The 27,205-nt window shown below is 36.6% G+C and overlaps 1 protein-coding gene across 3 annotated transcripts; it reads left to right on the forward strand.

The window, feature by feature from the left end:
- The first annotated feature begins 560 nt into the window (after nucleotides 1-560).
- Nucleotides 561-27,205, forward strand: PDE6C (phosphodiesterase 6C). 3 transcript variants are annotated; one of them, XM_033066842.2, is made up of 22 exons: nucleotides 561-1,681; nucleotides 9,947-10,099; nucleotides 10,206-10,295; nucleotides 10,525-10,665; nucleotides 10,801-10,875; nucleotides 10,964-11,028; nucleotides 11,135-11,201; nucleotides 11,920-11,967; nucleotides 12,172-12,321; nucleotides 12,991-13,134; nucleotides 13,218-13,286; nucleotides 15,479-15,625; nucleotides 15,999-16,106; nucleotides 16,199-16,308; nucleotides 18,364-18,451; nucleotides 20,444-20,544; nucleotides 21,654-21,761; nucleotides 22,308-22,371; nucleotides 23,043-23,117; nucleotides 23,254-23,337; nucleotides 24,210-24,363; nucleotides 27,147-27,205. In XM_033066842.2, the coding sequence occupies exons 1-22, from the start codon at nucleotides 1,202-1,204 to the stop codon at nucleotides 27,203-27,205; spliced, it is 2,580 nt and encodes an 859-aa protein (XP_032922733.1). In that variant the 5' UTR covers nucleotides 561-1,201. The 3 variants fall into 3 exon arrangements, with proteins under 3 accessions (XP_032922733.1, XP_032922734.1, XP_032922735.1); XM_033066843.1 differs by lacking the exon at nucleotides 27,147-27,205 and having other exon boundaries at nucleotides 561-1,315; nucleotides 1,373-1,681; nucleotides 24,210-24,632; XM_033066844.1 differs by lacking the exon at nucleotides 27,147-27,205 and having other exon boundaries at nucleotides 561-1,294; nucleotides 1,373-1,681; nucleotides 24,210-24,632.

The raw sequence follows: 27,205 nt of genomic DNA on the forward strand, positions 1-27,205 counted from the left end.
ATTTACTGTCATAAATTCAGCCTTCTCACTCATATAGCTTTGGAAGGCTTGCTCCTCAAATTCAACACATTTTCCACCATTCCTTTTCTAGTCATATGTGTAACATTGAGCTTCTAATGGCAGGAAACTTTAAACACATATAACCACATATCTGTATCTATATATATATATGGTTATCTATGGTATATCTATGAACAGATTCAAGATTCCCTCTATGCTTAATATTTGTCAAATACTCTTTTTGAATTGTTTAATAGAACAGACATCTCTAGCTTTTCTGAAGAAAGTATAGACACTGACTGGATATTTATGCTTATAGAATAAAAATTTTACTGTTTCCTCAACTCAGTTTGAATTTAATCAGATTTCTGATTTTATTCTTTCTTTTGGCTCTCTCTTTTTGAAGAGAAAAAATAATAAAATATAAAAACAAAAAATAAAAAAGGACAAGCCATATCTGGCTGTGCTAAGCCAAATTCTAATTCTTTTATTCCATCTTCACCTAGGTAAATCATTTGAGCACTTGAGCAAGCTCTGTAAGGTCTTAAGGATTTCACCCATTTTATTCATGTATAGCTTCATAATTATTTATTTTTACTAGTCCAGTTTATATCATCTGACTATTTCAAGGAAAGCTAAGTTCTACCATCTAAAAGATTTCTCTGTAACATTCTGTTTTCCTGCCCTTAAGTGCCTCTCGCAAATACACGTGTGTACATCTGTGCACGTGTATAGTGTGGGGTAAGTATCTGGGTGGAATTTCTCATATGAAATTTTAATAGGAACTTCTGTGTGCACAGTACAGTTTATATACTGTGAATGAAGAAGATAACATACAGGTATAGATACCTCCATATCAGACAATTTTGTAAGAAATAATTGGTTAGTTTAAAATGCTAAATGATTCCCTGAGGATTTATGAGCTAAGAATGCTCAAGGGTTTAGTGTCCTGACATCTCTTTAATTAGCGGTCTCCAAGATCTCACACTAAGAAGATGCTAAGCCAGTGCCTTCTGTCATATCTCAAGAGTATCAGAAGGCTTGGAAGCCACAGAGGAAGATGAATGTATTATGTCTGTGAGCTATACAATATGTACAAAGTACATTTTTCTTACTAGTAACAGGTTAGAACTTCTTGCAACCATTCCTGCTTTGATGGTGATGCATTTCTAAAAGAAATCCTAAGAAAAATCCAGCAAAAATGGGTGAGGTAAATAAAGATGCCGTTGAAAAATACTTGGAGAACAATCCCCAGTTTGCCAAGGAGTATTTCGACCGAAAAATGAGACCAGAAGTGGTGGGAAGTATCTTTAACGTGAACCCTGGAGATGTGAAGGAAGGAGTCAGCTTCAAAGACATGTCCCGTCTGGAGGAGTGTAACATAATTTTTGAGTTGGTAACAGAAATTCAGGACGAGGCATGTGTTATGGAAAAGATAGTGCACAAGACCCTGCAGAGGCTGGCACAGCTGCTGGCAGCTGATCGGTGTAGTCTGTTCCTTTGTCGTTCCCGGAATGGTATTCCAGAGGTAGCCTCCAAGATTCTTGATATCACTCCAACTTCCAGCTATGAGCAGAATTTGGTGAAACCAGAAAATGAGACTGTTTTTCCTCTGGACATCGGGATAGTGGGATGGGTTGCTCATACCAAGAAGTTTTTTAATATACCCGATGTGACAAAGGTAAGTGATTTCTCTTGAGGAGAGAATCTGCATCTGCTTATTCAGCTTCCTATCCAGGGCTTGAGACAAAAAGTAGTTCTTCAGAAAAATCTCAGAGACAGAAATCCAGAGGAATAACATGAGAAAAGCATCAGCAGAGATGGCTTAAAATCCAATAGAAGCACATCGTGTAGCCTTGTTAGGTGTTTTCAGTGTCCTTATAGTAGTTGTAATGTCAATGACTATAGAAGTGAAGGAAAATATTAGATTCATAGAGACCATTAAATACCTGAGTTTCTGCTGAACAAGGAAGCCTTGTATTCTGTTTTCCAGTATGGGCTTGCAGGGGTTCTCTACTATTATTCCATGCTGCCACGCATGCATCTCTGAATCCTTTAATTTGCAGCTTTTGTAAAAAAGATATATCCTCATTAGTAAGTGAATGAGAACAGAGGAAGACGATGTCAACATATATGTTCAGCTTCATGTCAATGTTTGATTTAAAATGGATTTGATTTTGACTGTCTGGATCCAGGGTCTTTGTTCAAAACCATCTATAGAAGAAAATTACTGAGTCAGAGCTGTTCTGACATTTTGGAAGTTCCTGTTGAATCTATGCTAAATCACCTTCATTCTTTAAGGGGCTGATGAGAGTTTATTTATTATTTATTAATTTTGTTTAAATCTTTATTATTATTTATTACAAATGGTAATTAAAAGGATAAGTGTCGTAACAAAAGTGAAACACAGATATATGAGGTCTGCTTTCGAAACTGCTCTGAAATACATGGGGAAATGTAAACATGCTTTGAATTTTAAGATTTCTTTGAAAATAACTAACCTTGCACCATCAAATGCTGGCACCTTTTTAGTCCTATGTTGAAAATCTGAACATAATGAAATTGTACTAAGAAAATTATCAAGATGACAGTCTGGAGTCCCAGTATTTCCTATACAGTCAATTTTAAATTCCAGAATATTTTAGAGATAGAAACCACTGTAGTGTCCTAAGCTCTACCTAAATAATCAAAATATTTATGCACTGCAATTAACTATGTTTTGCAGGAAGTAAAATAAATATATATATATATATATATATATATATATAATAATGCTAAAAGTTATAAAGGACTGTTTTTAAAGCTCGGAAACAAATGAATATTTATATATAAGATAATAACATTTCAGTATACAGTAAACTGCCCTAGATGTGAGTAGTAATCACAGTGGCAAACAGAAGACTGACTGATTTGAGAAAACAACCAGTTAATTTTCCACCGACCACTAATATCCTTTCTTCAATGGCTGCTGTTCTGACAAGTAAGTGTCTGATTTACTGCCTCTTACCACCACGTGGGAAGATTGGAGGATAATCTGTCCAAGTTCATAAGACTGATTACATGGGAAAAGATCAGGAGGATCAAGAAAGATGTGCCTCCTATCAGACACTGCTCTGCTTCTTAATATCATTATGTGAGAGGTGCCTGGAGCAGAGCTAACTAAATATTTCTCTGTTTGCAGTGGGATTTGTTCAAAATTTTGTGACAAATGTTATTTATATATGCTTAAGGGAGAGAACTTTTCTGTCCATCTGATCCCGCTAGGTGTTTTGCACTCGCAAATTAATTTATGTCAGCTGAGTATCTGTTAGTATTCAATCATTCTAAGGTAATCTTTACTTAGGCACCCATTTACTCTCTTAGGATTACTGAGGTCTATGCCATTAGGCACACATTTAAAAATGCAATTCAACTATGGTCCCATTAATCTAAATTAGGTAAGTAAATCTCATCAGAATATTGACAGTTTATTAGATAATAGCACAACTCACAGAGACTTCTCTGGGACCAAGGTTTGATATTTATAAACAACCCTAAAGATCTCAAACATGTCAGCATTTTCATTCTTTGTGTACAAAAAGTCAATGTCCAAGTTCACACTTGTCACACAAGCAGAGCTCCCAGTTATGTCACTAGAATCTTTATCTCCATAGCAAATCCAGAACTGCAGGTTGAGTCAGTAATGTTTAAAGTGTATAATTACTCCATGGCAGCAGAAATACGCAGCCACTGAAGTCTTTATCACATTTTAGAAATTATAATTATTTTTCAGTTCACTATATACTCACTTCAGTCAAACGAGATTGTCCGCTACCCAAATTCTGAACACAAAATGACAGGAAGAGTTAAGCTAGAGAATAATTTTGCCCCTACTGCCTTGTCAGAATACAAAATGCACAATGATTACTTCTAGTTGGCTATAGTACTTTAAAAATGTTATGTCTAGCCACTTTTTGCTGTTGACACAGTCCATATGCAAACAGCATAGTGTTTTGTAAGTCTTAAGTACATGACAACATTGACAAATGCATGGTGTGACATTTTCATGTTTCAATCATTACCCCTTTATAACAAAAGTAAATGCAATAAAAGATCACAACAGCAATAAATTATTGAAGAAATAAAAGACTCCACTTTTAGTGCCTGGTAACCAGTTCTTTAAGGATTATCTCCTTCTTCTAACTGGAAAGGTACCAATAAACGTGAGGAAGCTCCTCATCCTGACTAATGCTCCAGAAAAGAAAAGCGGAGGAAAAGATAGAGACCTTCAATAATTAACTTAGCAGTCAGTCTCCTCCCCACAAGATTATGGACCTGTTGACTGTGAGAGCTAATAGTGTTTAATCCAGGATTTAATCGTTGTGAGAAACAGGAGGCCAGGCAGGACCATTACCCTAATAATTTGTCACACATTATTCACAGGGTCTAGCAGAGAATGCACCTCAAATATTACAAAGTAAATAATAGGCTACAAAAAATTGGGTGTTTCCATTAATATTCTTTTAACAGTAACTGATAACACAGAAAACAACAAAGGAGAGTACAATTACCTTACATTTTTCTCTCAGGCATTATTTCCAAATAAAACTAAGAAATAAAAAACAGTTCTACAAGGAGTATGTATTTTTGGGGAAATCAAAATCTCACACTCTCCGCTTGTAAGAACCAATAGTAAAGACTTTATATATTCACTTTAATCCATAATCTATTTAAATTATTGCACTCTTCCTTTCAATTCAAAGGTATTTGAAGACAAGGATTTAATTAAGATCTGGAAACTCAAGAAATAATATTCTTTGTTTTAGTTGAGTATAAAATTACAAAAATGGTGAAAAAATGCTTCAAAAGAAGCGGCGACTTTTGGACTAGGTCTATAAAGGGGCTGAAATATTTTGATGCTGAAATTACCAGCCCTCATTTTCAGAGGTCTTGCACTGGAGTTCACAACCCCCAATGAAGCAAAGAAACAAGAGACCATGGGACATTCCAACTCAGATTAAGCATCCAGAAGAGTGATCCTTGTGGCACCTAATTTAACCACTGGAAACCTATGATACAAATCAACTTAAACACATCTTCAACTTGCAAGCATTGGTATCATCCCTTTGTAAGCTGATCCAGCTTCAGAGCAGCAGCTCCACACTTTAACCCAAGAGTTGGAAAGACTTTAATTCCAGGCCTGTCTAAACTGACAGAAGTTTCAGATTAATGTGGATGTTCTGGTCCCCAGACTCCAGGCTGTCTGAGGTAGCTTTTCGTGTGGGAAAAATATGCACTGTAAATGTTAATTTCTACTCCTCCATTTTATCTCATCTTGCTAATAAACACCAGATTGTCAGAAACTCATAGTCAACAAATATTAACTGGAAAAATGGAAACACATTTCAATCTTCTATAATGGTAGGATTTAGTCAATTTACTAAAAAATATTTTAACACAGGAACAAATTTATATTAATTGTGCCTTCCAAAGAAAACCCCAACCAATTCTTTCCTTTATTTACTATTCCGAAAGGAAAGTTTCCTAAACTGAAGAAAAAATGTATATTAAAAATTAAAATTAAAAGATCTCTTTTATCTAATTTTCTGGTTTCACATGAAAAAAATGATATGATACAAATCCATTTTCAAGAAATTGCATAATAGTCAATACATATGGCAAATACAAGCAGGCATTTCACTGATATAACTGAAAAGTTCAACACTCAAGTGCTATTAAATATATATTTATTTCTCTTTGATTCAGTTTCAGAACTGTTCAGAACAGTCATGTTGACAATAACAAAGTCAATTTGTTCTGTAATGCTAGTAAGTTACATCTTAAAATTAAATTTACATTTCTGAAAAGATGTGATTTTTGCAGTGTGGCCTAAGAAAGGGTCAGGTAGATGATAGTACGAGCTTTTTATTTTCTACTAATACACAATTATATCATTATGAGACAAAAACATTTGTGAGTTGAAATTAGGCTAAGTAGAAGTGAGGGATGAAGCATTATAGCACACTGATACCACCTATCAAGTGGTTAAAATTTTGAGAAATTTGAGTTGCTGCAAGGCAACCAATGGAAGAACAAAATATCTGGAAGAGAATAAAATACTGTAGAACTAGTAGAAAGAACACCAGAAGCATGTGGAGATAGCGCAAAGAAATATGTGCAGTCTGAGCTCATCTATCCAACGCAGAACCTTCCACCCAATAGGAGCAAAATAGTCATAACTGCAAGGGGTCACAGTAATCCCTTCTTCCTCTGTGCTTTACAAGGGGAAAGGAAAACAGGCATCTGCTTTCTTGGCCCTATCACCTCACCTGCAGGATTAAAGTCTTATCCCTTGCGTTGGGTGGCTTCACCTGCAGGCAGCATTGCAGGGACAAGTGGCTGGAGAGGTGCCTCGCAGAAAAGGACCTGGGGGTGCTGAACATGAACCAGGAGTGCCCAGGTGGGGAAAAAGGCCAAGGGCATCCTGGCTGGAATCAGAAACAGTGTGACCAGCAGGAGCAGGGCAGAGATTGCTGCCTTGTACCAAGCACTGGTGAGGCTACACATCAAATCCTGGGTCCAGCTGTGGACCCCTCGCTACAAAAAATTTATTGAGGTGCTGGAGCATCTCCAGTGTCGAGTGACAAAGCTGAAGGAGGATCTGGAACACAAGTCTTATGAGGAGTGGCTGAAATAGCTGGGAGTGTTAAGCCTGGAGAAAAGCAGGCTCAGAGGGGCCTTATCAGTGTCTACAAATCCCTTAAAGGTGGGGGTCAGCCACTTCTCCCAGCTAACAAATAAAAGGATAACAGGAAGTGGCCTCAAGTTGTGCCAGGAGAGGTTCAGATTGGATATTAGGAAACATTCCTCCATCAAAAATGTTGTGCTAGCTGTTTGTGCTAGCTAGGTGCTGGTGCTGGCTTCCTGTGAATCCAGCATATGTTGCGTATCTTTGGCCTATTTAAAGAATTGACCATTGTATAGTAAATGACTTGGTATCTCAGCATTTAATGGAGCTAGTAGGAAATGTCTGCAAATGTACTACACTTAGGGAGTTAGCAGCAGATTTCTTTTCCATAATTACTTTTTTAAAACTTATTTTGTGATTTAACTGAGAGCTGAAAGTCCAAAACATTGCTTTAAAAGATAGTTTGATTCATAAGATCAGGCTCAAGTAGACTAAGTGTCCACATTCATGTAGTCATGGAAACACCAAGATGTTCTTCTGGCTCTGCTATTGCAGACCACATTTCTTGCTGATTTGTCTATGAACATGATTTCTTAGATATTGTGAAAAGTGATTTTCTTGGCTTAAAAGGAAGAGCTTATATTCCCAAGAGAAAATATTTTTTAAACTGTCGGAAATAAAGGCTTCGAAACTCCTAGAAATTATGTGTAAAATATTCAATAATGAAAAACCTAAATCTAAGCACAATGTTTTGTTTGTATATGCAAATCATGCGAGACAGGAGTCTTTGTATGTGCTGTGGGAATGCTGCCCATGCATTAAAAGGTATTTTTATCTTTCTACTTCACACTGTCTAGGCACAGGATGGCTTGTGATTACTGAACTTTCTGTTTACTAACTGAGAGTTGTATTAAAATGTTTCTATCCTTTGCAAAATTTGCATGAAAAAATGCTTCTTCCAAACACTTCTGACCACCACTGCTTGCACCTTCATTCTGGAGTTATTAAACAAATAAGACACAGCAACTGAATCCTGCTGATTCAGCTCATTTGGTGTCTACAGATCCTTTTTAAGTGTTCAGAAACCCAGGAGTGTCTGAAATGTTTATCTATTCCTTTACAGCAGAATACAGTATCCGAAACCCAGGAACCTGGGCCTCTCCAGGAATTCCAGATGTTCTTAGTGAGAGAGGGACTACAAAACAGTGTCAAGTCACCTGTCTAATTTATTGAGTTTTCAATGGATAAAACAGTCAGAAGCACAAAACCTGAAGCTCAAAACAACACCCAAGTCCAGAATGGTTGTGTCAGTAGATGACACATCCCACAGAAAAAAAATATTTCCGTGTAACAACATATTTGTTGCAGGTTGCAGGACAGTATTTGATTCTTACGCAAAAGAGACAGATTGCCTGTCATTTTCTCTGGTTGTCTCTTAAATTAGATACCCCTATACTTTTCTCTGAGCAAACCAGAAAATAACAGCTCAGGGGGTTTGTTTGAAACAGAGAAAAGTGTCCCCTTTTCACCTGGACAATATACTCAAAAGCAGATACACTTTCCAGGGATCTAAATAGAGACTGATACAAGGAATGAGATTTATGGGGATGACGTAGGCCGTCCTTAAGGGAATCAATTCCCTGTAAGAGAACCCAGGCCATAAATACAATATTTAAGAGTTACTTCCAGTCATTTTATTTGTTTAACAGAAATGCAGACCTAGAAGGAAATTTAAAATGGAAACATTAAAGATGGACTACCTAAATATTATGAAAAACAAGGAAAAAGTCCAAACTCTAATACTTTGATGACATAATAAAATTCTGTCTTTCTTCTTAGAGTTGTATATGCTATAAATTCAACATATACTAGAAACAATTGCTAGAGGGAAGAGGAAAAATCTAATTAATAGACAAACAATTTTAGTTCTGGCATTTCTAAGCATTGTCATGCTTTGTTTTATAACTAGAAAATGCTTAATTGTTTGGGGTTTTGTTTAAGTAGCTTTATGTATAATCTATGAAAGCTGAAGTTCCTTTATGTGTCATCCTGCAACATTCTCCAGCCTATCATCAAGGAAGCCACCTTGGGATGCACCACACAGATCTCAGCTGCCAAGCTAATGCAGTAATGAATAGCAGCAATGTTTGCCAGCTCTGGGGATACACAGGCAGTATAAGTGGGTTGAGTGCTCATCTCTGAAGAAGTTTGAGTACGGACATGTTATCAGTGAAATGTGAGGGGGTGGAAAAGGCTGCATAAAGACAGAGTCTGGCTATTCTAGCTGCTTAGTAGAACCATGGCATTTCTCAGTACGGACACATCAACCAATTTCAAACCTCCAACTCATGACTCACCTCATTCAGGTGTATTTTCCTAATAGCCTAACAAAACATAACAACCCTTGACAAACAGATTTCCCTAAAAATGTTTAAATCCCTTTTTTATTAAAGAGAACACTAAAGCCTTTGAAGAAAACACCAATAATTACTTGGATATGAGGAAATAAAACAGTTCTCCGTGAAGTATGAACTAGCTTCTCTATATTTTTACATTAAAAATTAAAATAATAGCTTTTGCTAAACTCTTCTCAGCATTTGATTTTGTGGATGAAAATGTAAATATGGAGTAGTGAGTTGTGGCTCATTCTTTGGTCACATAGCCTTATTCCCACAGGATCATACACTCCACAAAAGCAGCTCTGGTTCTATATCCTCTACCTATATCCTTTCCTTTCACCAAAAGAGCCTGTAGGCCTGGGAGTAATAGGGATGGGAGCGCATCAGTCAGGAGAGAATAAGAAACAGGTCAGTCAGATGAATACTTGCTGGAATGCTTCTCCACCATAAGTATTTTATACAGGACAGGAAGTACTTTTAAATATTGTATGAGGGAAATGTATAATTATTTTTAGTTACTGAAATAATTAATAAATAATAAATATTAACATAGCTATGAAGTAATTCTCTAAAATGCAAGCCATATATATTAGATTCACAGGTAGTCACAAGGTCATATTACTATTATTTCATTTATTCTAAATTTCCCATATTTTTAATTCCTCAGCATTATAATAAAGACATGCAGAAGCTATCTTCATAGTTAAGTTTGTACATATAATTCTAAAAGATTGAGTTAAGTAATGATAGTGGGGTTTTTTTCCAAGTATAAACCTCCTCACAGCACTTCAAACATCAGTTATCAAATGAAATGATCATTTGCTCTTGGCATGGTAATTATTGTGCATTTAACTTGAGATTTTTTTCCCTTTTCTTTCAGAACAACCATTTTTCTGACTTTATGGACAAAAAAACTGGTTATAAAACAGTCAATATGTTGACAACTGCAATTACACAGGGTAAAGAGGTGCTTGCTGTTGTGATGGCACTCAACAAATTAAATGCCCCTGAGTTCTCAAAAGAGGATGAAGAGGTAAAATGTCATACAATAACACAGTTTTTAGTTCAACAAGCAGTTTGAGATACTCTGTATCTAAATTTAATACTTTTGTCTCATTTTTTATCTTTTTAATTTTTAGGTATTTAAAAAATACCTCAACTTTATATCTTTGGTGGTAAGAAATCAGCATACATCATATCTCTACAATATTGAATCACGAAGAAGCCAGGTATAGAAACATTTTTAAATGAAAATTCTTAATTTTTCTCTGGAACAATTCTCATTCCCACTATTTTATAATCTTGCAATCTTATTGAAGTAAGGATACAATCTATTTATTCCTTTTTAATTTGTTAACAGTAACACACCTTATAATTTAATTCTGGAATGCCTAGGATTAATATGTTTATGTTTTCTTACTGTTCTGAACATTATCCTTTCTCTTTTGTTGTAAATAGATGCTTCTGTGGTCTGCCAACAAAGTGTTTGAAGAGCTAACAGATATAGAACGACAGTTTCATAAAGCACTGTATACTATTCGAATGTATTTGAATTGTGAAAGATACTCTGTTGGTCTGCTGGACATGACTAAAGAGAAGGTAACAACTATTTTTCCTACTTGCTAGAAAGTCCTAAGGTGAAGACTAATCAAATTGTAATACGCAGATATGATATTACCTATGAACACAGAACTGATTTATTTTTTCCCTTTTCCCTTTGTATCATTTTCTCAGGAGTTCTATGACGAGTGGCCAATCCGGCTGGGGGAGGCAGAGCCATACAAAGGCCCCAAGACACCTGATGGACGAGTGAGGATATTAATTTTTCTTTTTATGAATCTTAAGTTTGACATTGAAATTGTACAAGTCACCTAGATGGTTTTATATTTTTATTTAGGAAGTCAACTTTTATAAGATTATTGACTATTTGTTACATGGACAAGAAGAAATCAAAGTCATTCCGTGAGTATTCATTGGCACCTTGTGAATGTGAGGTAGTTAGTTATTGCTGGGATAGAATAGCATGTCTACATTGTAGAAATAAATTAATTTCATTGTCTCTCAAAAGGTCACCTCCAGCAGATCACTGGTGTCTTGTCAGTGGATTGCCAACATATGTTGCTGAAAATGGTCTTGTAAGTTCATGGCAAAACTAAAAACTAGAATTTTAAATCATGCAGTTGTTCTGATTGAATAAAAAATCCCAAATCTCTCCATGGCCAAAATCTTCTACAAAAATGATGTTTGCAGTGCCTTTGGTTCTCAGTGAAATAATTTGAATCAGTATTTTGGGTGAGGACAAGGCCTCAGCACAAATAGTGAAAACAGCACGATAATTTCCCTCAGACTGTGGTGATATCAGAGGAATAATGTGTGTGTCTGATGTCACTTTCCAGGTGTGCTAAATGTCACCAAAAACGTCAAAGTAAGAAAATAATCACATGCAAGGCTTTAAATTTTTCTTAATTTCCTCTATCTTTTGCATAGACATATGTAATTCAAAGTCAGGATGCATGACAGCTGTGAGTAACCCTGAGGCATTTTTAATGGAGTCCTTAGTACTCAACTATTTCTTTCTGGAAACCCCCATGCCATTTTAAACAGGATGCGATTTTCTTAACCATTATGCTTTTGCACTGTGAGACACTGAAGGACTTTGCTACAAACATTCCAAAATCATGTCATTTAGAATAACCACATCTAATTTAAGAGGAACAGTTTTAGTTTCTGTAGCTAGCTAGCATGCTCACTATTGTTAGCTTAGAAAATAAATATTCCTTTTAAAATATCAGACCAAGTTTTGATGCACATTATATCCAATTTAAACAATGTGTCATTTTCTTTATGCTGCAGATTTGTAACATGATGAATGCACCAGCAGATGAATATTTCACATTTCAGGTAAATCCAGTAATGTTAATAATTATAACTATTGTACAAAAACATACTATGCTTGCCACTAATAGGTTATACAGTTGATTGCATAAATAATTTCTCATTTGATGGTGATGTACAAACAAAATATTTTTGTTACATTGTTATGTCCATAGCTGCATTATTACTTTCAAAGAAATACACATTTCCTGGTTTTTGGTTTTCCTACAGAAAGGACCAGTGGATGAATCTGGATGGGTTATCAAAAATGTCTTGTCATTGCCCATTGTCAACAAAAAAGAAGAAATTGTGGGAGTTGCAACGTTTTACAATAGGAAAGATGGAAAACCTTTTGATGAATATGATGAACAGATCATTGAAGTAAGCTTAATAAGATTAGAGGGTTTGAGGAACTATATGATGTTTAAAAAAAATTACAGTAAAACATCATTTTTATATGTCAGAATTTTTTCAAATAGGCCATATTCACATTTAGCCAAATGTCTATCTTTTCGCAATGCAGTTTCTTAAGATTCTGAGATTTAATCTGCCTTTATAAAACTGAAAATTTTTAAGTGATCATTTACATTCCAATGCTGAACAAAAGTTGCTTATAATTTTGCTTTTAATCCTTTGACTTTTTAATGATGATCAGCATCTCCTAGCAGTGGGTAAGCAGGTATGGTGTGCTGCTTGCCAATGGACACCAAGCCTGTGATTATGGGAGTTCACAGAACATTCATAATCGCACTCAGGCAAGATAAGATGCTACACAGTGTACCCAAGTCCACCTACCTGACTTAAGCTTCATAAGCCTCAAAATCCTGTATATAAAGTGGGAATATTAATGACTTAGTTACTAAGCTGAGCCAAACGTCATTAGAAGCTGTGAGTGCTAACAGAACTGGCTGAAGGAAGATAAAGGCTTCTAACAAGGCCTTGCTTTTCAAAGGGCATTAACAGAAATGAGACTTTAAGAAAACTAAGTTCAAATTTTCAGGTTCATTCTGTTGTCATGGCATCATCTCTGCTTTACTTGACTTGTTGCAGACTCTCACACAGTTCCTGGGGTGGTCTGTCTTAAATACTGACACTTATGACAAAATGAACAAACTTGAAAACAGGAAAGACATTGCTCAGGAAATGCTTATGTACCAGACAAAGGCCACCCCTGCCGAAGTTGAATCCATCCTGGTAAGTTTCTGTCACAGCCACAAAATTAAAATGGGAAACTTACCACGCAAAACCTGAATTTTCTTACTCTTTCTCGGTTTTAGAAATACAAGGAGAAATTAAATGCAAAAAGTTTAGAGGAATGTGAGCAAAAAGATCTCATCAGGATTTTGGTAAGTCATTATACTGAAAATTCTGGTAGTATATTTATATCAGACAGCAATGTGTTCTCATCATAGAAAAGGTGTATGGTGAAATCCTGATTAATACAATCAATGTTAGCAGTTCCACAGGCTAGATAGAGTTGATTTAGCAACACATCCTCAACGTCTTCTCTCCTTCTTTGTGCAGACCCCACTGCTACCTACAGGGAAGTATTCTGTCCCAAATGTACATGAAGACACTTGGACAGTCAGTCAGAGTTTCATAGACATTTTTATATTAATTAGCATTTAAAGTGTTAAATTTCTTAAAATATTCATAGAGAAAATGCTATAACTGGATTTAATTTATTTAATTCCGAAAATAAAAGAATGGATATTGTGGTGAGGTTACTTTCATTCTTGTAAGAGAACATAGGTAGGAGTGTCCAGTGGAACAAACTTACTTTCAGATTATTTTTCCTACATTTCCATAGGCAGAGAAGTCTAAAGACAGTGACTGGTGACCCCACAGTGACAAAACAGATTTGAACTAATGAGTTCTCTGCTCTACTTCTCTGTACTACTAAAACAAAAATGAGTTTGTAGTGCAGTCCTCTGGCTGCCTTAGTATTTCAATCTAGGAAGGCAGTGTCTTTGGAAGCAAGGTCCTATTTTTCCCCATTTAGTACACTTGAGTCCTGGGGCACATGAATTGTTTTATTTGAAAAAACCTTAAATTCAGAGTAAAGCCATGCCCTGAATGAAAACACTGAATGGACTTCCACTGTTAATGGATCAAAACAGAGCTAGGTTGAAGAAAAAAGGTCAAAATACACAAATCTATTGACTTCCTGTACCAATCACTTCACGTATTTCCTCTTACTACACCACATTTGCTGTATACGTAGCCATAAGGAAAAGATCTCGTTTTAGTTATGTATATATACATAACTATGTATATATACATATTTGTTATGTATATAACTCATTTTAGTTATGTATATGTGCATGCTGGAATGCATTGGTGTTAATGTTTTGCTGGCTTGCACACAACAGATGCTCACACAGCTTGCAACTGGTGAAATAAAAAACATCAACAGTGTGTAGCTTCACATGCCTTTTAAAGGAAATTTAATTTAGCAGCATGAAAATCTTCAAAAAATAGTACATATTATAAAATTTCTCCACGGGTGGAACAAAATCTGATTATTCTGATATAGGGTCCAAATTTAAAAGCATAATACTGGTATGAATTTTAAATCTACGAAAAGCAATTTGTTCTTTCAACATTGTGGAGTCACAAATTCAAAGGTCTAATGTCTTCTGCACTCCCAAGTTCCAATGCAAGTGCTTTATCCTATTATAAGACCTGGAATCCCAGATAACTAATAGGATAAAGCAGGTGCTTCTAGATCTGATGAATCACCAAGTAATGGGTCTTAAAACAGCACTGGTCTAGGTTTCTCTGTCCTTGATCTCAGACCTGCGTAGATATAAAGGAAAAACCCAGGGAGAAGGAAAGGGAGGATCAGCCTTATTTGTTGAACCACATGCCTACTACATTCAGTAGTTTTTTTCTTTCTCCATAAAGTGAAGATCATTTATAGACCACTGAGGAGGAAGGGAGTCATTGTGATAATATAAGCTACTTTTTGTGTTGCATCAGACTTCCTTGAAGAATTCCTGTTTGGATTGGAACACATTCTTTAAAATATGATGCTGCTATCCCTAGGCTTTGAGAGAGATGAAGAGTGTTAGAGAACAGTTCACTAATAGCACTATTACCAGTTAGGCTATTCTGTGTCAATCTATATCATATATACAAAACAGGCAATTTAATTTGGTTGAGAAAAAGATGAACATAGCCTTGAGATCAGATTAAAATGGGAGAATCAAGGGATTTTATACCAGGGAACAGAACTTCCAAGTACCAAGATTTCTAAACTAAGGAAATGTTGAGATGGTGTTGTCCAATGCACTGTGTTGGCTTTGAGAGTAGGAATTGCCCAGGGCTTTTATCTATTAATTTTGAGAAGAAAGCCAGCAGTGTCATAATTGTATTTTATAATTCAATACACATTCGTTCATACTGACACCTGAGACTTTTGAAGACATAGTAAGCATACTCTCCTTGAGCAATATTTCTACTGAAGAAAATGAAAAAAAGCTTCTCCAACTTTGTTCTTGACAGAAAACCCCTTGTTTGTGGTATTTCTTAACAGAAAGAAGAATTACCTGATCCAAAAGATTTAGAACTGTATGAATTCCGCTTCAGTGACTTCCCTGTTACAGAGCATGGCCTGATAACTTGTGGAATACGACTGTTCTTTGAGATAAATGTTGTTGAAAAATTCAAAGTCCCAGCTGAGGTCTGGTTAATTTTTCTTGTTTATTTTTATTTTTAAATAAAAGAAAAATAGCTGGTTTTACATACTTTCATCTAGAAGTAGGCAATACTAAAATATTAATGGTATGTTTAACAATCTTCCATTCTCAATGAAACACATATTTGTCATAAAAACATAAAATTAATCCTGGATTGTGTAAGCTAGGTAAAGAATTAAATCCACATGCATCTGTGTAAGAAAAATTTGCAGTTTCCATGTTTACTTCCATGAAAAACATTTGTTTTCACAGAATTTGCAGAATTAAGTGATTTCATAGTATATTCTAGGTATTTAATGGGAATTCCTTTGTACTGTTTCAGTTAACAGCTGTCTGAGGTACTTTTGTTCCCAACAGGTCCTTACAAGATGGATGTACACAGTCAGGAAGGGTTATCGGGATATCACTTACCATAACTGGAGACATGGATTCAACGTGGGACAAACAATGTTTACTCTGCTGATGGTAATGTTGCTATTCATTAATTAGTATTTTTTCAACTTCAGATGGAAAATTCAGGAAAACACATGCTCAGAGTTATCTGTTTTCTTATACAGACAGGCAAAATAAAGAAATACTATACTGACTTAGAAGCCTTTGCCATGGTTGCTGCTGCTTTCTGCCATGACATTGATCACAGAGGGACCAATAACTTGTATCAAATGAAGTAAGTATAAATGATCAAATTTATGGAAATGTAATACTTCTAGTGGAAAACAAACAAAACAAGATCGAAACTTTAAAAATATAAGGTATATATTCCATACTCATCTGGCATGGACAAATAATTATGCTACAGAAGATTTCTGCAGTATCTGTAGTATTCTGTAGAATACAGAAGTATTCTGTAGTGCCCCAGAGCACTTCAGGCAGCTGAAACACAAAGACAAAATGCAAAGACAAAATCTTAGAAGGGTCTCCTGTAGCTTCAATCCATTTTTAAGACTAGCTTTTTCAAACTCTAGCAATGCTTGCATTGTAGCAGACAGCCTCATGCACATGACGACACAGAGAAATTAGTAAAGTAAATTAAAATCCATAATTGGATTACTTTTCAAGACAGGGTACTTTTCTGGAGAGGGATTCAAGATGTGACATAGACAAGGGCCAGTTTAGAGGGAGAAAGAATTTTTTTCTCTGTTTTCCACTGTCTAATTTGTCTAGTTCAGTTGCTCCTCCCCACACTCAGTTTCCTGATATAGGTCCTTTCCTGAGGTGTAATATCCTCACATTATACAAAAGTTCGAGTCAACAAGCTTGAGTTCTGTTGCTGGGTCCACAGGCCCAGAAGTTACACATCATGAGGTTAAAGCTTTGCAATTCATGCTGTAATATGTTCTGAGAAAATATTCTAAAGGATTTGTGATTTTTGCCTTGTTTATTATGAAACAATATTAATTAATTTAGATTTTCCTTTGTATTAAAAGATTACGTATCGTGGTGAGACCCACTCTTCTGCTGAGGAGTGAACATTCAGTCTTTCATGTGATCTGTGAGGGCTTGTTTCCATGTGCTAGAGAACACATTTCTCAGAATGCCATGTGCACTAGAAGATTATAATTTCCTGGCTAGTTTCCACCAACTGTACCTCCAGAATGATTCATCCTACCCCTCTGACCCTGAATCCACTCCTCACATTTCAGCCTTTTCAGACTGCGTGCTTGAGCAGTGACGCAAAGGGATTTTCTGATTATTCCCAGGGATTCTCCAGGTGACGTAGGAAAGAGAATGACAGATGCTGGTTCTTATTCAAGGGACTGCCTCTCATCCAAACAACTTAAGGGGGAGGGGGGGTTGTAGCAGCTGGGGTTTAAATCTTCCCACTGTGGTCTTCCCTAGATGAAAGTTCTCTACATGAGGTCATACACAGTAACGCTATTTATAGAACTCATCAGGCTTTACCACGACAGTCCTAATCACATCAGAAAATACGGGTGCCATGTAGCAATCCACCTCGGGTTGTCTGGGAAACAGAGCTCTAAATCAAGGGTAAAAAGAGGAAAATAGATTTTCAAGCATGTAGAACTACCTGGACCCATGTACGTAGGATGCTTCTCCCTTCATCTCACAACCATAATCTGATGCAGAATTTCCTCTTCTTGAAGCTTAGTCCAATCTCAGGGGAACGCCTTAAGACCTGTGGTAAAACTGAACAAACCTGAACTACCAGGACTTTTGCTGTCCATAAAATGGCAATTTTGGGGGAGTGAAGTAACCCAAGGGCATTAGAGGAATTAAACTCTATTATACTGTTATTTTAGATTTAAGTTACAGTTAACTAGAATCCCAGGGCACACAGCCCAGTCATTACAGATGTACAAGAGTTCAAAAGCCATGCCACAGAATAAGCACTAAAAGATGGATAAAGGCTACTTTTAAGGTACGTAAAAGTAGCATAGATTAAACAAGCAGCAAAACTAAACACGCAAGATAAAATGAAGGCATATTTTAAATACCAACGTGTTTGAGTTTTGAGGCATCTAACAATGACTCTGACTTCAGTGGGCACTGAACACCCAGTGCTCTCCAAGTTTCATCATGACTCAATCAAAAAAATGAAGGGAAGCAAGTTCAGTTTTTCTCCCTGCATCATACTAATAGCCGATGTATACAGATTACACTATCGTAGCAATAATATGAAAACAGAATAAAAACTATTGTCTTCAAATATTTTATGTATATATATATATAGTATGCTAAAAAATTGCTTATTTTTCCACAGATCAGCTGCTCCCCTGGCAAAACTTCATGGATCTTCCATTTTAGAAAGGCATCACTTAGAGTACAGTAAAACCCTGCTGCAAGATGAGGTGCGTCATGGACCTTCCGCTCACACCAATCAACATTGATGATCCTATGAAGTTACAATGTTCCAGATTTCACTGGGTCTCATGCATTCCTCTTGGTCCACATAAGAAATTATGCAATTCAGAAGTTTAAGACAAATTCTTATGCATTTTCCACTTTTCTTATGCATTTTCCGCTTTTAGAGAAACACCAGTGATTCTGTCCAGAACAGATTCACCTCAGATAGAAAAGTTTCTCCTCTGGGCCTCACTCACACTCTTCAGGTTTTTTCTGTTTGCACAAAACAGTCAATGTTGAAATCAAAGCAGAAAATTATATATATATATATATATATATATATACATACAAAATCTTGGCATGAAACAGTCATGCCGGGTTTATGGGGTCTGAATTCAGCTGCAGGCCCTGGCGGCTGAGGAACAAAAGGAGATGTCCATGGAGGGCCCCCTTGCCCTCAGGCCAGCCTTGCCCCGCACCCTACCTTGTTACCAGGGCCGGGTATGGCGGGCTGTGCTGCAGCTCCAGTATCGATGCTCCTGCATTGGGCAGCCGTGCCCAGCTGCCCTTCCCTTGCCCTTCCAGCTGCCCTTCCCAGAAGCGGGGCTGATGCTCCAGCCGCATCCCCGGGCTCAGCTGCCCCTCAGGGCCCTGATCCTCCATTGCCCCTCAGGGCCATCCCGCCGCATCCTGCCCCTCAGGGCCCTGATCCTCCATTGCCCCTCAGGGCCCTGATCCTCCATTGCCCCTCAGGACCCTGATCCTCCATTGCCCCTCAGGGCCCTGATCCTCCATTGCCCCTCAGGGCCCTGATCCTCCACTGCCCCTCAGGGCCCTGATCCTCCATTGCCCCTCAGGGCCCTGATCCTCCATTGCCCCTCAGGACCCTGATCCTCCATTGCCCCTCAGGACCCTGATCCTCCATTGCCCCTCAGGACCCTGATCCTCCATTGCCCCTCAGGACCCTGATCCTCCATTGCCCCTCAGGGCATCCCACCGCATCCTGCCCCTCAGGGCCCTGTTCTTCCACTGCCCCTCAGGGTATCCCGCCTGCCCCTCAGGGCCCTGATCCTCCATTGCCCCTCAGGCCATCCTGCCGCATCCTGCCCCTCATGACCCTGATCCTCCATTGCCCCTCAGGCCATCCTGCCGCATCCTGCCCCTCAGGGCCCTGATCCTCCATTGCCCCTCAGGCCATCCCGCTGCATCCTGCCCCTCATGGCCTTGCTCTTCCACTGCCCCTCAGGACCCTGATCCTCCACTGGCACCAGCCCCCTGCCCTCAGCGCCGTCAGGCTGTGGCCCCTCAAAGCAGCAGCAAAGGACACTACTTAACCTCTCTGCCATGCATTTTGCAGGGTGATTTAATGTGCATCCCTTCCATCCCTTGTTTGCAGCAGTAGGGCAGGCACCCACTTCACCCTCATTTTCCACCTTAATCCCTGTAGTGATGCTGTTGCCCAACCTCATGAAGGCACGGAATAAATCCTTACACTAAGCAGTAGCACTATTACAAACCCAGATGATTTATGATATGAAAACAAACAAACACCTTTCCCTTTATTGATGGTGAAGTACTTAAATGTGAGATGCCAGGGGCTGGCTCCTGCTCTTGGGCAGAGCCTCTGGAGGCTCTCACCAGCAGCATCACTGTGCCCTTCTGTTAAAGAAGGAAATAAAATCAAGTCACTTAGAAAAATGATGGATGATGGTTGCATTCCCCTTACCTGAGGAAAAGGACATTGCACGTATCATGGTAGGTCCCATACACAGGCAATTGTGCCAACCCAGTTTAACAGGAAAAAAAGGGGAACTGGGAAGCTTTAAAAATTCAGGAAAATTAGGTTAATAGAATGTGAACTTTTAATTTTTATCATTATTTTAATTTAAGGACTGTAATTGACAATTTTTTACCCTATTCTGTGAGACACTCTGTATAGTACAAGCCAAAGACAGTGTTATAAAAGGAATTGAAATCCTAAACTTTCCACCTTGCAGAGTTTAAACATCTTCCAGAACCTAAATAAGCGCCAGTATGAAACCGTTCTGCACTTATTTGAAGTTGCAATAATAGCAACTGACTTGGCTTTGTATTTCAAGTAAGTACTAAATTCCATATAACTTCCTACTGAAAAAATTCAATCCTATTGAATGTATAACTAATTTTTAGTTGTTTATATGCAGCATACAAAGATGTTTATATGCAGAGAACAGAGCTCTATTTAACATTGTTGTTGAGTCTAATTCTTGCAAATACCAAGACATTCTTCATTTTATGATAATTAGAGAATGCATGAATGTGTGTAATACTTAGTAGGTAATACATTTAGTAGGGTATTTGAATATACTTTCAGTTACAGCAAGCACTATATGCCAGAAGTGTGGATTCAGTAGCCTAATTATAAGGTTGTGTGCCTGTGTTATATTTTACATACCATACAATAGATACTCAGAGTAAACAGGAGCATGCTGAAAATTAAAAAAATGCAGCAGATATCCACTGATCCCAGTGCTAAATATGCCAAAGACTCCAAAAATCAAGCTAATTTTGTTCCTAAGTTAGTGAATTAATATGTTTCAATAATGGATAACTTCCTTAAAGATATGTGGAGACTTTTGTTTTGTGACTGGGACAATTTACAATCAGAAGACAGGTAAAAATTCGGGAAATTGTTTCATAGCAGTTATTGAGGTTTAGAGAACAGTAATTTCATTATTTCATTCATTCTAAGCACAAACTAGAAGATTTATGAAGCAAGAGCAAGACAGGCTTATATTTTTGAAAGTTATTTTCAGTAAGGTCCTAGCAATTCTTGTGATTTTTGATGGGGGAGAGAGGTAGAGCATCTATTAGTATTTGTTTCACTTTTCCCAATTCAGTATGTTACAGGAAGTAATGAACATTTAATGCTAAAAAATGAGAATGTTACTCCAAAGAGTTTAATCTGAAGAGGTAGGAAATTGGTTATTTGTTCCTTTGTCAGGAACTCTGACATATTACTTCACATATCAGTGGTATGCAGTAAAAAGAAGTGTATAAGCTACCTAAAAAGTTTGCATTCAACAGCAGGAAAGTATTACTTTGGTATTACTATGGCTAGGATGGTACTTGGGAAAAGCACAAATATCATAAATATGATTTTATATTTAATTTTTAATGCAGGAACTCACATTCAGTAATATATGCTTTATTGGTTTGTTTTAACAGGAAAAGAACTATGTTTCAAAAGATTGTGGATGCAATTGAAAAAATGGAAACAGAAGAGCAGGCAATTAAGTATATATCTATTGACCCAACGAAAAAAGAAGTCATAATGTAAGTGGCTAATATTTTACTCTTTATTTAATTGATTATCTAGGACTAGATTTTAAAAGAATTTGGGCACCTAAAAATGCAATGATGAGCATAACCATGATTTTAATTTAGAAGCAGATACCTATAACCTTCTCAAAATGAGCAAAATACTAATTCATTTTTCATCTTAAATTCCTTAAAATCTAGACATTTTATTTTTTTATAGTCATCCTAGCACTGGATAGTTAGGGTTGGTAGGGACCTCTGGAGATCATCCTGTCCAACACTTCTCCCAAGGCGGGGTGACCTACAGCAGTTTACACAGGACCTGGTCCAGGCAGGTTTTGAATGTCTCCAGACAGACTCCACAACACCCCTAGGTAGCCTGTTCCAGTGCTCTTCTACCCTTAGTGGATATTTGTTCTTCCCCATGTGGAGGTGGAACTTCTTGTGGTTTAGTTTATTGCCATTGGTCCTCGCCCTGTTGTTGGGCAGCACTGAAAAGAGTCTGGTACCATCCTCCTGACACCCAAAACCATACTCTTATTTTGGTTTTTGTTTTCAAAGGGCTATGATGATGACTGGATGTGACCTGTCTGCAATAACCAAGCCCTGGGAAGTGCAGAGTAAGGTAGGTACTTTTGAAATAGACAATACTGCATTTACTCTCTGTTTTATTGCCCATTTGGTGCATGATCAATTAAAAAAACCCAAAATCTTATTATTACTTGATGGATATTTAAGTACCTGTTGCTTCCAGAAAAGAACCTCTACCTGTCACTGTGAGTATAGGCGGTCAATGATGTCTCAATCACTCTACAGTTGTCAACCCTTCTCTACTTGTCCTCTCACTAAAACAGCTGATTCTGGCAACTGTTCTAGCTTACACTTAAATATCACTCAGTTATTTCTTTGCTAGACACTTTTGCTACTTTCCACCTATTTTTAAGGCACAGGTTTAACAACAGTATGGTTTGAATTGTGTATATTCTGTAGATCTTGGCACCATTTAAAGCAGCTTAAACACATTAAAATTCTGTGCATAAGTACTTCAAGTACTCCAGTATTTATTGACCATCCTGCTGAAACTCATTACTTAGCCTTACAGGAATGTTTTAACAAAGCATAATCAAAATACAACTGGAAATACTTGTTCTTTTGCTAATTTGCTGGGAAAAGCCTTAAGTACAGCAGACAGTGTCTTTAGGTTTTTTCATGTTTTCTGGAAAGTCTTGTTTTATTTTTTATTTATTTAAATGTACTACTTTCTACTGACAATCCAACTGAATTGTAACTATTTAGGTTGCCCTCATGGTTGCAAACGAATTTTGGGAGCAAGGTGACCTGGAACGAACTGTGCTACAGCAACAACCTATTGTAAGTACTAAATAATTTAACTGTGTTAATCAATATTAACTGTTATTAAAACATTGAATAAATAATGAACCATGATGCTTTAAAGATCACTATACCAAAAAGCTACATATTCTAAGTTGCTGCTCTTCTGTTTTAGCCTATGATGGACAGAAACAAAGGAGATGAACTACCTAAGCTCCAAGTTGGTTTCATAGACTTTGTGTGTACATTCGTGTACAAGGTAAGAATAACTGGTTTTGTTTTCCTGTTCCAGCAGTTCTGACAGCACAATTAATAACAAGATGTTGTAGCAAAAAATTCTAGACAGCAGCAGTACTCTTGGTCACAGGGTGAACAACTGTCACAACCACCATAAATTTTTCGGTCTTTTGTTACATCAAAGAATTGTTCCCACAGAGTAAATTCGAGAGATGTGAAGTAAATTCATAAAAAGAGGAAGATCCCAGTAAAACTTCGGGGTGCTGAAGTTTTGTTATTGATTTGAAAGACTGAATTACAAAGTCCAGCTTAGTTCTTCCCAGACCCATTTAATATAAGCAAGCAATGAGGATTATTACAGAAGGCCGTCAATAGCACAGCCAAGGGAATAGGAATATGCAATATTTGGGGCATATAAATATGCTGTTTCTTCTGTAAGGTACTGAAATATCCACATTCTTAATCCCTGTTCTAGTCTGTAATATTATCAGAAAATGTCAGGTAAAAATGTGATCTGATTTTTTAACATCTTCAGAAATATTCTCATCTGCCAGGAATATATTACAGGATAACAGACCTTTTAATTGTATCCTAATACTGATAATCATATGATAAAATATGATGTATCATAGTTGTATTATAGGTGTCAGGCTATCATATATGGGATTAGGGAAGAAATTAAAATGTGCATCATATAAATTCCAGTATTTTCCCAACAGATTATGTGCACAATCGGGCACTATTGCCCCAACACAGCATTTGCAACAATATGCCTTGGAATTAGATCTAATAGAAAAATGAAACGTTTTCTCAGCAATATTTCCACAATTTTAGACTTAAAAATTCATCAGTGCTTACAAATTTCTAATTTACTAATTTCAATTGCTTGTACAGGAATTCTCGAGGTTTCACAAGGAAATTACACCTATGTTTGATGGTCTTCAAAACAACAGGGTTGAATGGAAAACACGAGCTGATGAATATGAAGAGAAGATGAAAGCTATTGAGGAACAAAAGAAAAAGGAAGAAGAAGCAGCTGCCCAAAAAGGTTAAGTAACTTCTTAGGTTTTCATTTACATATATCTTTACAGCAGTCAACGTATTCTCTCTCTCTTTCAAATTCACACATACAGTGCAGTTGTGCAGTATTAAGCTTTATACCAATGGTATGCAAGTTCTGAATTAGCCAAATTAGCTTTATCTTTACTTGAAAGAGAAGTAACCCTTAAAGATTATACAAATCCAGTACACTGGCCTCATTTTCTGAACTGCAGAATTATATAATACAACCACCAGAAAAGTGAAGGGAATGTAACAATTCTTCTATCTAAAGACTTAAAATGGAATGTAATTAAACACTTGCTTATTTGAAATACAAGAGATGTATCAAAATTCTGTGTGGCATCAGCCCCAAATGTATTCAGGTGCTTTGTTTTCAGTTGAAAATGGAAAACATCAGGGAACAGAGAGTATGCATTTGGAACATAAAAGAACAGTGCCAATCTTCACTTCTCTTCCAAGTTTAAGATAAAGCTTTTGGCTCTAGTTCCCTACCACCAGTTTCTTGGCTGAAATACACTCTCTCATATAACAAATTCAACATGAATCTTCCAAAGTCAGACCAAGTCCTAAAACTGTAAGCATGGTTCTGCATAGCATAACCTAGAAGAGAATCTGATTTTATAGCAACTTGAAACCTGTCACTCAAGTATAGGAGTGAAGTAATAAATACTTTTATTCTTTTTATTGCATCTGGAGCAACTCTGCCAATTGATTAAGATGACTAAAAGGTTCTAAGATTTAAAAAAACCCATGTGTGATTAGAACAATGATATATGGTCAGCTAGTTTGAAGAAAAGTTAGTTTATTCTGTTTCACACATCTTTAAAATATAAAACAGTACCGAATAATTTATTTGTTAATCAGTGTCTGTGGGAAATAGGTGAGTATTCTTCACATTTCACACAAAAAAAGTTGTTTAAAGCCACCCATCAAGTTATTGTCAGCCTGTGAGTTATTGGCTCGTACAAAATTGATACTAGGTTACAATAAAAATAAATGTTTTAAAAAAATCAAAAAGTTGTGGTAAAGTGGTTTTAGAAGTACTGTAAGTTACATTACTTAATCAAAGCAGATTTGTGAAAGAGTTTAATAGAATGAATCAAATATTTTGGCCTGCTCACACACTGTGATACTACTTACACACATTTTCGCAGAATTTCCTCCCTCCTACTTGCTCCCAAATTTATTTTCAATGACACTTCCATTTTTTAAAAATCATGTAATTTTATTTAAAATTCATTTATTGCTGAGAACTAGCTGATTGTCAGTATGAAAAAAAGTACTTTTTTCTTACACTGGAACATAACCATCTGAACTTTACAGAAATACCAGAAAAACAAAACAGAACAAAACAAAACCTGGGACCTCCTTACACAATTTTGCTTTCTCAGCAAACCTCCTTATACATTTGCTTCTCAGCAAAGAATATTACCAAAAAAAGTTACCAAACTCAGATCCATTACTCCTAAGCATAAGCTTCTTAAATTAGAAATTAAAGAATCAATTTAGGAAGAGTTACGTATTTCTACTCTCTCTACTCTACTTGCAAGTCAGGACCATCCTACATCTTTGGTATTTTGGAATCACTTTAGTCATTGAATTACGAAATATTTTCCTTATAGGAAAATAGGAAATCTTACACAGGCAAGCATGGAGAGACTGATTTGCAGAAGCTAAGGATCTGGCCTTTGCATATCATAATTGGCAACACAAAACAAAAGGGAATTATTCTGCATCCTTTAAAAACATACACTGGAACGAGACCATAGACATTTGTGAAGAACAGATCTGACTCTGTCAGATCAAGGCCATGCAAATATATGGGTTTGTTAAGTCAGTTCATACAAACAAAGATTTGATACATGCTGAACCATGGTGGTTTCTTTAGAACACACTGACCTGGCTATTCTTAGCCATTCAGTGGACACCAAATAAACATGTTTACTGAACCACTACAGTGGAAAGTTCAAAACTGAAATAAAGCAAAATACAGTATTAAACTGAGAAAAATCAAATACATATTTAGTAACATAGTGTTGATTATATCCACAAATTACAGAGGGTAGGACACTGATTATGTGACATGTTTCAATGCAGGTGGAAAGGGTCGAAAATGACCTAGTAACATGGTGATCCACAGCTTTCAAATGTAAGTTTTAATTCTAATATTGGTATCTTACCTTAAGTAAATCTGGAAATGCAATTTATTACATTTAAAGAATCTTAACAATGACCATGAAAACATCTGTGGCATCATTTGAGAGAGAGTAATAGAATCAATAGCTATAATGAAAAACATGAAAAGTGTCTCTCTCTTAATTAGTAATTACAAAGGGATTCATGCAGGGTTGGAAAAAGGTTTATGCAATTAGGTCAAATTAAAGTTTTTGTATAATTTGCTTCAAAAATAGATTCACAGATTATATTGATTCACGAATTTCTTTCTTTTGCATGGCTTGCATACCTCAGTTTTGTATGTGTGCGACAGAGTCATATATTTGAATACTGAAACTTTCCAGTAAGAGTGGTTCAGTGTGTGTTTGCTCCCTTGAGAAATGTTGGTATCAACTTCTACACTACATACACATATGTATATATAACATGTCATTGTTTCTTATTCCAATATCCCAGACAAGCAGTGAAATTTCAGACAGCCTAACACACATAATATGCATAAAATAAAAGCAGCACTCCATAATAAGGAATTAGAGCAGCTAAAATTAACAGAAAATACTCATTTTACTTTCCTTCCTTGTTTTTTAACAGAAGGTGCTGCTGGAGGTGGTGGTGGTGAAGATGGAAAATCCAAAACATGTGTAGTTTTGTAA

This window comes from Catharus ustulatus, chromosome 8, assembly GCF_009819885.2.
Source record: "Catharus ustulatus isolate bCatUst1 chromosome 8, bCatUst1.pri.v2, whole genome shotgun sequence".
NCBI lineage: Eukaryota > Metazoa > Chordata > Aves > Passeriformes > Turdidae > Catharus > Catharus ustulatus.